Source organism: Camelus ferus, chromosome 9 (assembly GCF_009834535.1).
Source record: "Camelus ferus isolate YT-003-E chromosome 9, BCGSAC_Cfer_1.0, whole genome shotgun sequence".
Taxonomy (NCBI): Eukaryota; Metazoa; Chordata; class Mammalia; order Artiodactyla; family Camelidae; genus Camelus; species Camelus ferus.
The window spans coordinates 9,431,679-9,445,105 of NC_045704.1; the positions used below are offsets into that span (position 1 = coordinate 9,431,679).

Sequence of the window (13,427 nt, forward strand, 5' to 3'; positions counted from 1 at the left end):
TATGTAATGTTATATGCAGTTACATGTTATATATACATATATGATAAGTGGTATTATGTATAATAATATATGTTAATAGTATTATCAATAGGTGGACATCTACATAGCTGTACTTAGGTATAGTAGGCTGCATTATGGACGCCCAAAGATGTCCACATCCTAATTCCCAGAACCTGTAAATACGTCACCTTACATGGCAAAAGGGACTTTGCAGATGTGATTGAGCTAAAGACCTTAGGTGGGGATATTATCCTGGTTATTTAGGTGGGTCCTCAATGTAGTTACAAGGGTCCTTATGAGAAGGAGGCAAGAGGATCAGAGTCAGAGGAGGAGCCAGGATAAGGAAAGAAGCAGATGCTGAAGTGATGCAGCCACAATCCAAGGAATGCAGGAAGCCTCTAAAAGCTGGAAAATGCAAGAAAGCAGATTTTACACACACACACACACACACACACACACACCGCTTACATGTTTGGTTTTCTCATCTCTGTCCAGAAGATCACCCAGCACATCCCAGACCTAGCAGTGTGCTCAATATATTTGTGGCTGTGGGCTCCACCAGAGTCGAGTACAATGTTCTACTAGAGAGGAGGGCCTCTGACGTCAGACTAGAACAAGAATTTCTTAAAGCCCAGCCCAAAGCCAACACCTCCACAGACGAGGCACATTCCCAGATCTGAGCCCCAAATCTGATGCAGGCAGGCCTCCAGAACCTAAACATTGCCTGGGCGTTTTACTTCTAGGCTTCAAGAATCCCCTTTTCTGCACCTCGCAGGACCCAGGGAAGTTTCCACTAGGGAAATGCTGGTTGATAAAAGGGCGCCAAGAACAGGCAGCCTCCTTTGTAGAACGGGGAAACTGAGGCCAAGGGAGGGATGGGCTGGGCCAAAGGCTGCCTGGATCAGGTATTAGCGGGGAGAACGCCAGGCTCCAGTAAAAGACCGGATGGGGGCACAGGTGTCCGGAAGAAGGCCCCGAAGGTGCGGGACCGCACAACTGCCAACCATGGGGTGGGGCAGGGCCAGGAAGGGGGCGGGGCTTAGCTGGGAGAGGACGAAAGGTCTAGAACAGGGGCGGAGCCTGAAGTGGCGGGGAAGGGCAGAGTTTAGAACTGGGGTAAGGGGCGTGGGTGTGGACGAGGTCAAGCTAAAGAGGAGCCAGACCTGGGGCAGGGCCTACACTGGGAAGGGGTGGAGCTTGCAATGAGGATGAGGAGGTGGGGCTCACTAGGGGCGGGGTCCGGGCCTGGGGCGGGGCTTAGGTGGGAGCGTGAGCATGAGGGGCGTGGCCTGTGTGAGGGGTCTGGCCGGGCCAGGTGGGAAGGATTTAAGAGCCGGGCAAAGAGGCCTCCCGCCCAGCTACGGCCCGAAGTCGGGTGGCTGCGCCAGGAACTTCCGGGTGGGACCGTGCGTATTTCCGGTCAATATGGCGGCGCCCAGCATGGTCAGGTGCAGGCGACTCTGTCTTTAGTAGCGGCGGCGACACAAGGCCCAGGGAGGTGAGGTGCGCCCCGCTCTGGCTCCTTTTTTCCGAAAGAAGGGAGGAGACTTATTGCTAAGAAGACCAAGGGGAAGGCTTGTTGCTGTGCAGGCCGTGGGTTGCTAAGAGACAGGAACGCCTGCAGTGGAGATGGGGGAGGGGTTGCTAGGGAGAGTGGGTGGGGCCTGTTGCTAGGGAGAGAAGGAGGGGCTTCTTGTAACTTTGGGGAAGGGTCCTGTTGGTGTGAAGGAAGGAAAACGGGCCGTGGTGAAGGGAGGTGTGGACCCAGTGGTTTGGGGTCATGGGGGGCCTCCGAGCTCCCCTAAAACGCCGCCTTCTCAGCAGACCCCCAGGAGTCGACCGGTCAGGACGCCAGAGCTACCTCAGCGGTGACCATCCCCTACCACAACACATTCTTACCTTCTTCGCAAACTGCCCATGGCGGAACAAGGCTCTGGGGGCAGCCGCCTTCCCCTGGCGCTGCCCCCAGCCTCCCAGGGTTGCTCGTCTGGGGGCAGCGGCTCCTCCGCAGGGGGCTCGGGCAATCCCCCGCCACCACGAAACCTCCAAGGCTTGCTGCAGATGGCCATCACGGCGGGCTCTGAAGTGCCAGACCCCCCTCCAGAACCCATGAGTGAGGAGGTAAAGGGTGGGGACCTAATGAGCTGGGGTGAGAGGTGTGGGGACAGAGATATGTTGGGAAGTGAGCCCTGGGGAAGGGCGGGAGTCCAGGGGTGAAGGCTTAGTAGATTGTATTTTTTGTGCTTGATGGAGTTATTGTAGACTGAAGGTCGGATCTCTGGATCCCCGCACTGTGCTGGGAGGCAGAATATCTGCTGGGAGGCAGAATAGCCTCATGGTGAAAAGTAAAAGCGAGGGCTCTCCAGAGCCAGACAGACCTGGATTCAGCATTTACAGCTGTGTGACCTTGGGTATATCACTTCATCTTCCTGAGCCTCAAGTTTTTCATTTGCAAGTTGATGCTAATAATAAGATTCACAATGGTACTTCCCAGGGCAGTTCTAAGGTTCCAGTTGAAGCAGAACACCACACAGGCGCATAGCCAAGTGCTCCTGAAGGCAGCAGAGTGTTATTAAGAGCACAGGCTCTGTGGACAGACTACTTAGGTTTGACTTAAGGCCATGCAGATGGCTGACTGTGTGACCTGGGGCAAGCCACACCTTTCTGTGCCTCTTATTTTCTCATCTGTGAAGTGAGGATAACAATACTTACTAAACAGTCTTATGGTTACTGGGAGAAAGAGGGTGAGAAGGGATAAATTTGAGAGTTTGAGATTTGTAAATGTTAACAACTATATATAAAAATAGATAAAAACCATTTTTTTTCTGTACACCACAGGGAACTATATTCAATATCTTGTAATAACCTATAATGAAAAAGAATATGAAAACGAATATATGTATATATGTATGCATGACTGGGACATTATGCTGTACACCAGAAGTTGTAACTGACTATACTTCAATAAAAAAAAGAAAGAAAAGAAAACAATAATACCATGGAGGGTTGTTTTGGACATTAACAGCAATATTTGTTACATATGATGCTTACTTGGCCATGGTGATTACAGTATACAAAACACTGTGCTAATTCAGTTACAACCACAATGTCGTTGAACCTTTAGGACAGTAAGGAAGGAAACAGGCACAGAAAGACAAACATCTTGCCCAAATTTATCCAGGACTGCGACTACAGAGCCTTCATATAAGCACTTAACATGGAGCCTGGCCGAAAAAAAAGCTAGTGGTCAATTCTCAGGGATGCTGTTCAACACCCAACGATGCACAGAATGGCCCCCACCACAGAACCGTCCAGCTCAAAGTGTCAGTAGAGACGAGGCTGAGAAATGCAGGTCCAGCCTGGACCTCTTCCCTGAACTTGAGGCAGCCTTAGGCATGTCATGGGTCCCTCAAACTTAGATGTTCAGGAATGAGCTCTCATCCCCATTCCTCCTGCTCCACACCTGCTTCTCTTGCCATCTTCCCCATCTTCTTCTAGTTGTGCAGGACAGAAACCAAGGATTCCCTGACATCCTCTTTTTCTCTCACACCCCATAACCAGTCTCTCCATAGGTCTGTTGTCTAGAAAAGAGTCTGTCCATAGAAAGGGTGCTCGACAGATAACCTGTTGGTGGCAGAACAGTCAGCTCTCTGTTGGCTGTTACTATTAGTGACCGTCACTCATGCGTTAATTACTGATACATTTTGCTTCTTTCCCCCACCCTCCTACCCCACCTTGTCCCCCAGAGGCGCCAGTGGCTGCAGGAGGCCATGTCGGCCGCCTTCCGGGGCCAGCGGGAGGAGGTGGAGCAGATGAAGAACTGCCTCCGAGTGCTATCCCAGCCCACGCCCTCCTCGGCTGGTGAGGCTGAACTGGCCGCTGACCAGCAGGAGCGTGAGGGGGCCCTTGAGCTGCTGGCTGACCTGTGTGAGAACATGGACAATGCTGCAGGTACACCCAGGCCCTCTCCGGTGCGGGTCCGGCTGCCAGGGTCCTACCCCTTTGGCCTCCTGATCTCTTTTCTGTCTCTTGCCTCCTCCTCAGCTCCGGAGTCTTACTGCAGCCCAGCCCCTGTCTTTTGTCTCAGGGACCATAATCCAGCCTCTTTCCCAGCCTCCCAGCCTCCAGCCTCACCCTTCCAGTCTGCCTCCGACTCGGGCCCCTAGTGGGACTGCCCTGTCCCTCCCTCCTTGGTCCCCATGCTACCCCATGTAATGATGATACCAGGTTCAGTCTACCATCTCCCTGATGCTATATGAAACTGGCCGTTTCGCCCTGGTCTGCTGGGAATCCATTGCCACCCCCTAGAGTAAGAGACAGGAGGTGGTTCTGATGGGTTACTCAGATGAGGCTTTCCCGAGGGGTGACATCTGATCAGAGACCTGAAGTGAGGGTGTGAGTCATGCATGGGATGAGCTCTGGAGAAAGCAGTCCAGGCAGAGGGATCGGCCAGTGCAAAGGCCCTGAGGTAGGAATGTGCCTGGCACATGCGGGAACAGCCGGAAGGCCAGTGCAGCAGAGTGGAGTGAGTGAGGGACAGGGGTTAGGAGGTGACGCTGGGCATACAGGGCCTCGTGGGCCATGGTGGGTGCGGCGGATTTTATTCTAAATGCCCTGGAGCCAGTGGAAGGACGAGTCACCACCTCCACTTGGAGGGGCGTGGTGTAGTCATTGAGGGCGTTGATTGTCTGTTCTGGACGTTTCATGTACCTGGAATCATAGACGTGTGACCTTTTGCAACTGGCTTCCATCACTGAGTGTGACGTTTTCAAGGTTCTTCCATGTCAGAGTCTGTATCGGAACTTTATTCCTTTTTGTGGCTGGCTGGTACTCCCGAGTGTGGATAGGCCACATGTTATTTACCCATTCATCAGATGATGGGCATTTGGGTCAATTCCCCTTTTGGTTGCTGTGAGTAATGCTGCTGTGAACACTGGCATACAAATATCTGTCCAAGTTTCTGCTGTCGATGCTTTTGGTTGTATGTGTAGGAGCTGTCACATGGTAACTCCACGTTTAACTTGTTGAGGAACTCTCAAGCTCACCGCCACTGCTTTATTTACGAAAGCAAGTGGTGGGCTGTTGCTCGGTGACCTCTGGTCTGGCGTGTGCTTCTCCCGCAGGGGATGTTCCAGTTGTCACAAAGACGGGGAGGTCAGAACTGGCATTTAGTGGGCTGGAGCCTGGGACCCTAACCCTCCAAATGCTGATGTTGCACACTGGCCTTGGAGGGACCCCCCCAAGTTGGGAGAGAGCAAGCCTTTGGAGGCAGGCTCCCCTCAGCCTCACCAGGTGTGTTAGTCCATTTGTGCTGCTGTAACGAAGACCGCAGACTGGGGGCTTAAAGCACAGAAGTCTATTCTCGCAGAGGCTGGAAGCCCGGGGGTTGGTTCCTTCTGAGGCTTGTAGCTGGGGGTCTTCTTGCCGTGTCCTCTTGTGGTCTCTCCTGTGCACGTCTGTGTCCTCGCCTCCTCTTTTGATAAGGGCACCAGTCATATTGGATTGAGGCCCTGTCCTGTGACATTATTTCGCCTTGATCACCTCTTTAAAGGTCCTGTCTCCAAGTGCCATCACATCCTGAGGCCCTGGGGGTTAGGGCTTCAACATAAGTTTGGGGGGGGACACAGCTCAGCCCATCACACCTGGCCTATCTGCTCTCTTCTCTCCACACAGACTTCTGCCAGCTGTCGGGCATGCACTTGCTGGTGGGTCGCTACCTGGAGGCGGGGGCCGCAGGGTTGCGGTGGCGGGCAGCGCAGCTCATCGGCACGTGCAGCCAGAACGTGGCGGCCATCCAGGAGCAGGTGCTGGGCCTCGGCGCCCTGCGCAAGCTACTGCGCCTGCTGGACCGGGACACCTGCGACTCCGTGCGTGTCAAGGCCCTCTTCGCCATCTCCTGTGAGTGTCCCGGGGGCTGCTGGGCAGGAGCTCAGGTCCCCAGGGGCCAGCACCAGCCAGCGGATCTGCTTGAGGGTAGAGGGAGAGGGCTCTTGTTTGTTGATTTATTTCCAGTACCTGTCGGGACTCTGCTGGGCACTGGGAACAGAGCTGCGAGCCCAGCGCACCCTCTGCCGGTCAGAGAGCCAGACCCTAAGCACACAGGCCGAGGCCCCGCTCGAGTGCTGTAGGCCCGTCGGAGCTCTCGGCCTTGGCACTGTTGACATCGGGGGCCTGATCGTTCCTTGTCGTGGGGAGGGGGGCAGCTCTTGAGGGGGCTGCTTGAGCGTCCTGGCAAGCATGGCAGCGGGCTTCTCCCAGAGAACACAGTCCTGAATGCTGGTTAGGAGCAACGGAAACTACAATGTCCTTTATCTTTTTGTTTTTATTTTTGTACCACTTAGAACATACCCCTATCTTGTCCCTCCCCCTTTCCATCTCCCCACTGCACTGGTAACCACTACTTTGTTCTCTGTATTTGTGAGTCTATTTCCTTTTTTGTTGTATTCAGTAGTTTGTTGTATATTTTTAGATTCCACATGTAAGTGCTAACAGTATTTGTTTTTCTCTGAACTGTGTACTTTAAAAAGGTAAATTGTACAGGCTATGGAATTATATCTCAATTAAAAATACTTCAACGTAATGCTTGCAAAGCCTGGCCCATAGAAATCAATGATGATGATGGTGATGATGGTGGTGATGTGGTGATGGTGACGGTGGTGACAGTGGTGACTATGACTGTGACCTCAATGCCCCAACTTCCCCCTCACCCCTACCCCCAGGCTTGGTCCGGGAGCAGGAGGCTGGGCTGCTGCAGTTCCTCCGCCTGGACGGCTTCTCCGTGTTGATGCGGGCCATGCAGCAGCAGGTGCAAAAGCTCAAGGTCAAGTCGGCATTCCTGCTGCAGAACCTGCTGGTGGGCCACCCTGAACACAAAGGTGGGGCAGCCAGGGCACGGAGCCTGGGTGCTTCCTGAGGTGGGGGCGTGAGGTGGGGGAGTGCATGGGTGAAGGGACCGCCCATCTGACTCCTGTGGCCCTTCTCCAGGGACTCTGTGCTCCATGGGGATGGTCCAGCAGCTGGTGGCCCTCATCCGGACAGAACATAGCCCCTTCCATGAGCATGTGCTTGGAGCCCTGTGCAGGTGCGCTGGGGCCTGAGAGGACGGCACCCCCTCTCGGGGGTTAAGGGTATCAGGTCAGAGGGGAGCAGGAATCCCAGGGCTGGCCCTGTCTGAGCCCATTTCCTCACCTTAGGGGCTAAGACAGCAGCCTGGGGAGGAGGGAGAGTCTTTCTTACACACATGCTCCCCTGCGCACACAAGAAGTACAAGAAGAGTAGAGTCTTAAGAGAGTGACAGAATGGACAGCAGAGCGAGCAGGCAGCAGCTCTCATGTGTGGCGCTGGCGCCGGGCCAGGCACTATGTTAAGTGCCCTTTTTTGTGCAAGTCTCATCAAAGTCCCTGAGGTAGGGTGGGGAGGGGACGTTAGTGAAGTCCAAGTTGCAGATGGGGAAACCAGTGCAGCATGGGGAGCCACTTGCCCAGGCTCCCATGGGAGCAGTGGGGGGTGGGCCCATGCAGAGGGAGGCCCCAAGGACCGCTCTTCTGTCCCGCAGCTTGGTGACAGACTTCCCCCAGGGCGTGCGGGAGTGCCGGGAGCCTGAGCTGGGCCTGGAGGAGCTTCTGCGGCACCGCTGCCAGCTGCTGCAGCAGCACGAGGAGTACCAGGTATGGCACTGCTGGCAGGGCCGGGGCGGGGCCAGGGGCCCTGCCTTCCTGGCCTCTGTGGTTCCAGTCAGCAAATGTCCACTGCCCCCTCCCTGTGCCATGTGCTGTGTTAGAACCCGGGGGGTGGTGGGGAGGATGAGAGGCTGGGAGTTTCTTAGAGTAACGAATTCACTGAATTATTATCCAAATTATTTACTACCACTATTTATGTCATATCATTCAAATATTTAATAATCAAATACTTTATTAGATTGATAAATAACAAGTAAATGATAAATAGCAACCAATTAAACATTCAAATAAATAGATAAGTAACAAATATGTGATAAAGAACAGCTCATTAGCTATTTAATTAGATTAAGGGTAATAAGTGGTAGATAACAAGTAATAAATAACTCGCTAGATAGTTAAATAATAAGTAACAAGCGGCAATACAACTCAGAGATATTTAATTATATAGATATTAAGTTACAAGTGATAAATAACAACTCTGATATTTAATTAAATAGATAAATAACAAATAAGTGATAAAGAGCAACTAATTCTACATTCAAATAATCAGTTAATTATTTAAACAACTAAGTGATTTAGTTAACTGTACTTCAGTGATTTAGTCATTCGTAGAGGTACTAGCCAGGCGTTAATACTTCAGCAAAGCCCAGCACTGCAAACGTGCTGCGCTTCTGGGACCTCGGTTCTGCTGAGTCCATTCCTCTATGGACACCATCAAGAGGCGTGCCGGGCACTGGGTGTGTCGGAGTAGGGGTGACTGGGAGAGGCACAGTGCCCGCCCCCAGGTGCTCGCCCCCAACCTTGTCACAGGAACCCATGGAGATACGTGCCTGTGGGCCATGGGGCAGGGGGTGCCCTGGTCCTGTCTGGCCTCAGGGAGCATGTCTGTCATTGCTCAACACATCCGTGTGTTTGTTCCCTGAGCCTCTGGTGTGCCAGACCCTGGTACCAGACCATGAGGGTTGACCTGGTAAGGGAGGCTTCATGTGAACTATCCAACATGCCTTTTCTCTGTTTTCAAGAAAAAATTTTAACAGTTTTATTAAGGTATAATTGACATATATGGGAAGTGTGCAGTGTGAGAAGTTTTGATGTATGTGTACACCTGTGGAAACTGTCATTTTTCCATCTCTCACATTCATCAGGGGTGGGTCACCCACGGGCCAGGCCCCGACCTGGGTACTAGGGATTTAGTGAGGAGCAAAGGGATATAGCTGTGGTTCCCACGGGGCAACAGAAAACATACACTCGTATGTATATTTACAAATACAAACACATCTATTGTGTGTGTGTATATATATATGCATGCAAGTATAATGTCTAATATATGTGTGTGTATATATATATATATATATATAAAACTTAAGCTATACTGTGGTGTATAATATGACATCAAAGAGTTAGAACTATACTAAAGAAAAATTAAACTAGTGACAATGGTGGGCAGTGATATTTTAAGTAACATTGTGCATTAGTTTTCTAGGGCTGTTACAGATTACCACAAATTGGGTGGTTTGACACAGAAACTTAGTCCTTCACAGTTCTGGGGACTAGACGCCTGAAGCCAAGGTGTCAGCAGGGCTGTGCTCCCCCTGAAGGTGCTAGGGAAGAATCCTTCCTTGCCTCTTCCAGCTTCTTGTAGTTGCTGGCAATCCTTGGCATCCCTTGATGAGATCCATCACTCCAATCTCTGCCTCTGTTTTCATGTGGCTTTCTTTCTCCCCTGTGTGTCTGTGTCTGTGTCTTAGAATTCTTTCCAGATAGGTAAACAGAGGTCTGCTTTAATTTCAGTGTAATTCAATATTACAATTGCAGAGGAGAGGGTGTAGCTCAGTGGTAGAGTACATGCTTAGCATGTACGAGGGCCTGGGTTCAATCCCCAGTGCCTCCATTAAAAGTAAATAAATAAACCTAATTAGCTACCCCCTAAAACAAAACAATGAAACAAAATTTTTTAAAAATGTATAACTGCATATTTCCTAAGGTGACTAGATCATTGTTTAGTTGGTCCTCTTTTGCAGGTATGTTTGTGGGCCCCATGTAGAGTTTAATTTCACTAATGCTTTTTGAATGGGTCCCATAGTCACGTGGTTCAAATTTCAAGATGCACAAGAGGGTAACAGTGAAAAGTCTCCCTCCTACCCCTGCCCCTAGCACCCAGTCAGTACCTCTCCCGGTTCCTCAGGTGGCCTTCCTAAGATATCCTGTGCACATACAAGGAAATGTGTATAGAAAGTCTTTTCCTCTTCCTCTCTTCATTTTGTGCAATTTCAGCCAATCCTGACCTCCCTTCTGCTCTTGCTGTATTCCCTTTCACACCGTCTCCAGGAGTGCATTTCCTGTCCGTGCCTATGGCTCTATCGTCTTTCCTCATGTAGCTGCACAGTAGGGAGAGCCTCTGTCATGTAACCGCCCCTCTCCATGGACGTGGAGGTAGTTTCCACCCTCTCACTACTGCCAGCTCTGCTAAAAGAATAACCTTTGACACATATTACTTTATATGTGGGAGTATGTCTACAGAACAGTTTCTAGAAAGGAAAAGACTGGGTTAAGGTAGATTAAAGATGAAGTTACAGGCTTAGGGGCCATGTCCTTAGCTGTTGGCCAAGTTGCTCTCCATAGAAGTTGGACCAGTCGACACGCCAGCCGTGAGGGTGCCTAGCTTTCCCACATCCTGGCCAGGACAGGGTGCCTCAAGCCGTTTGACCTTTTTTTCAAACTGATTAATGTGAAAAGCACTATTCCAGTCCAGCTTACATTGTACATTCTCCAGTTTACATTCTCCCATGAGTGAAGCTGGGTGTCTTTTTCCTTTCTTGTGAACTACTCATCATATCCTTTTCCCATTTGTCTACTGGGTGGTAGTTGTTGCAATTGATTTATTGAAGCTCTTGAAGTATTAAGTTTGTTAGCCCTTTGTGATGAGTTGCAAATATTTTTCACTGCTAATTGTTTTTCTTTCATTTTCGTTTCTGGAATCTTATTGCCATGTAGACAACTTTAATGTTTATGTAGACCAACCTCTCCCGTGCTTCTTTCTTGGTTTCTGGCATTTGTACCCATGGAAGGGGTTTTAAGTAGAAATTAGTAAAGGTTGGTCATATCTGGGAATTAGAAATAGCCTGAGGGGGCTGATGTGAGGACAGACCAGAAGGGTGCGAATGGAGGCGGAGAGACCCTGGGTTCTAGTTCAGTAGTCCAGAAGTGAATGAGAAGAGAAACAATGAGTCATGTATCTCAGCGGATGTTGAAGAACCCTGGCAAGCTGCTGGGGTGGGGGGCAGGAGAGAAGAGGAGCCATTTCTGGATGCAGGGTTGCTGGAGGCAGGGCCTGGCCTTTGCACTCAGGGCCCCCCATCTTGCCCCCTATTGCAGGAGGAACTGGAGTTCTGCGAAAAGTTGCTACAGACCTGTTTCTCCACCCCGACGGACGACAGCATGGATCGGTGAAACCCGGTGGCTTCTCACCCCTTCTCGGTGGGAACCCCAGGCCTCTTGCCTCCTCTCACTTACTGGGCCCTCTCTCAAAGGAAAGCAGGGCCTTGTTGGTGCTGGGCTGGGGCGTGCCAGCCTGTCTCCGCTCAGCCCCCTGGAGGGGCGCTGAGAAAGGGGCTGGCTCCGTGGACCCCTCTCATGCACTCACTCCATTCCCCTTTCTCGTGTCCACACTGCTCTTCCAATAAAGGTGTTTTTCTCCACCTCCTTCACTGCCACCTTTGTCACCTCCCCTGGAGGGTGCTGTGGGAAGGGAGGAGAGGCACGATCTTAGGGGACCTGGGGAGCCCTGGACGGGACGGCAGCGGGCAGAACCTAGGAATAATAAAAGTGTTGCTCTCTAAAATCAAGACCCATTGTCTCCTTTTGTCTTCCCTGCCTCTCTCTGGAGAGGGAGTGTGGGGGACACCCGTCCTTCTTAGGTCTCCATTGTCTAACTCTCCTGTTTGAAGAATCCCTACCTTAGACGTCCGCACCGCCCCGCCTAAGGCGGAGGCCATATTCTTTCCCAGCATGCTGTGCAGGGGCGCATCACGTGACTTCAACTCCGCCAATCAGCGCTCACTGTGCCTGCCTGGGGACCGTGCTGGCGAAGGCGGGAGCGAGTGCTAGAGGTCTGGCGGTCCAGTGCCAGGGATGGAGGCACTCAGCCTTTTTTCCAGCCTTCTCAGAGATGGGGGGGCGGGCCTGGGACAAGGGAAACTGCCTCACCTCCTTTAATAAATTCCTTTTCAGTTTAGCCAGAGGTGGTTTCGTTTACAACCAAGAGTCGTAACTAATGATATATTCCAGAGGAGGAAGCTGAGCCCAGAGTGGTTGATCCGTGGACAAGTTCATAGCCTAGATTTAGACCTGGGCCAATTCCAAAGCTGTGCTCCTCTTCCCTGTATCCTGGTTTCCTAGCCCCGTTTGATGCCAGTCTAATTCCTCTCCTGTGGAATTTACTTGTATGGAGAGATTGATTATTTTCACTCCCCTTCCCAAATTCAGGATAAATCGAAAGGTAGCTACAGGATCTGAAAATTGGAGATCAACTATCATCTGCATCACTTTTAAAGCAGATCTGAGAAAGCGGCACTCGTCTTGCTGACACGTCAGCCCAGCATTAGACATGCTTGTGTGCCTGGTCACAGGCAGTACTGGACATGCACAGTCCTTCCCCTTGGGTGCAGGCACCAGGCTGGAACAGTGGGCAGGCTGGTTTTGAGAGGAGAGAGAGTTGGGGGCTAAGCCACGAGGCCCATCCGTTCCACTAAGTCATTCCTCAGCCCCTGGAAGGGGTGGAGAGGCCAGGAAAGACAGTCAGCAATAGGAGTTTCTCCATGTGAAAACGTGAGGAATGAGTGTTCTCACCAAACAGTTTAAGAAGCTCCTTCCAATTCTAATACAAATAACAGCATCGTCTACCTGTGTGCTCTGACAAGACTTCAGTCCTTAAAGCCTCTGTAGCTTTTCCAGGTTCTAGGAGATCGACCTTGTCAGCTTCTCAGGTTCCATTTGGTGCTTAAAGCCCAGTGCCTGAGCTTATGTGTTAGAACAGTGTGGCAACCATGCGATCGTACTGTGGAAAAAAGCAAGCAAAATGCTGCATAAACAATGAAAGAACCTGACCTAGAAGATGACTCAAGGAACAGAAGAAAGTGTCTCACTACCGCTTTAAACTATAAGAATAGGAACCTGGGTCCATTTAAAAACAAGACCTCAAAGATGACAAAGACTGTTAAACCTAAAGAAACAAACTGAGGACTGTGGTAATTAATAAGTTAGATGGTTCTGCATTTTGGCACTCTCTCATCCCACCTCCGTGAGAGAAGTACACTTTCTCACTCCATGGTGGTGGGGTGTAGCTGTCTGCCCCATGACTTTGGGCTTGACCATGTGACTTGCTTTCACCAATGGATGGTAGCCAATGAGGCAACCTGAGACTTGAAATGTGCTAACACAACTGGTCTTGGTCTGAGGTGCTTTTGTCTTTTCTTCTGAGATGGTGCCCTGTGATGTCCACTGGTGCCCAGAGTATAAAAAACATGGGAAACAGAACAGTCCCGCCAAACTTCACACATGCAGCTCTAAGCTGTGAACATAATAGGTTGTGGTTGCCTGTCACTCAGCAGTAGCTAACTGATACAAGGACCAAAAAGTATCACATGCAAGAGATACACTGGAAATGGCAAGGACCAGAAGAGACACGGCTGTAAAATCAAATTACTGACATGTGATAATCAGTGAATACAGGTGGATATGACAAAGAAT

At 50.8% G+C, this 13,427-nt stretch overlaps 1 protein-coding gene across 1 annotated transcript; it reads left to right on the plus strand.

Annotated features, from left to right (window-relative positions):
• The first annotated feature begins 1,780 nt into the window (after positions 1–1,780).
• HSPBP1 (HSPA (Hsp70) binding protein 1) lies at positions 1,781–11,524 on the plus strand. The gene is given in 8 exon segments (XM_032487812.1): positions 1,781–1,883; positions 1,886–2,121; positions 3,747–3,951; positions 5,674–5,898; positions 6,720–6,875; positions 6,985–7,081; positions 7,556–7,667; positions 11,055–11,524. Coding segments are annotated over 8 exon segments (1,209 nt in total). The 3' UTR covers positions 11,130–11,524.
• The last annotated feature ends 1,903 nt before the right edge of the window (positions 11,525–13,427 follow it).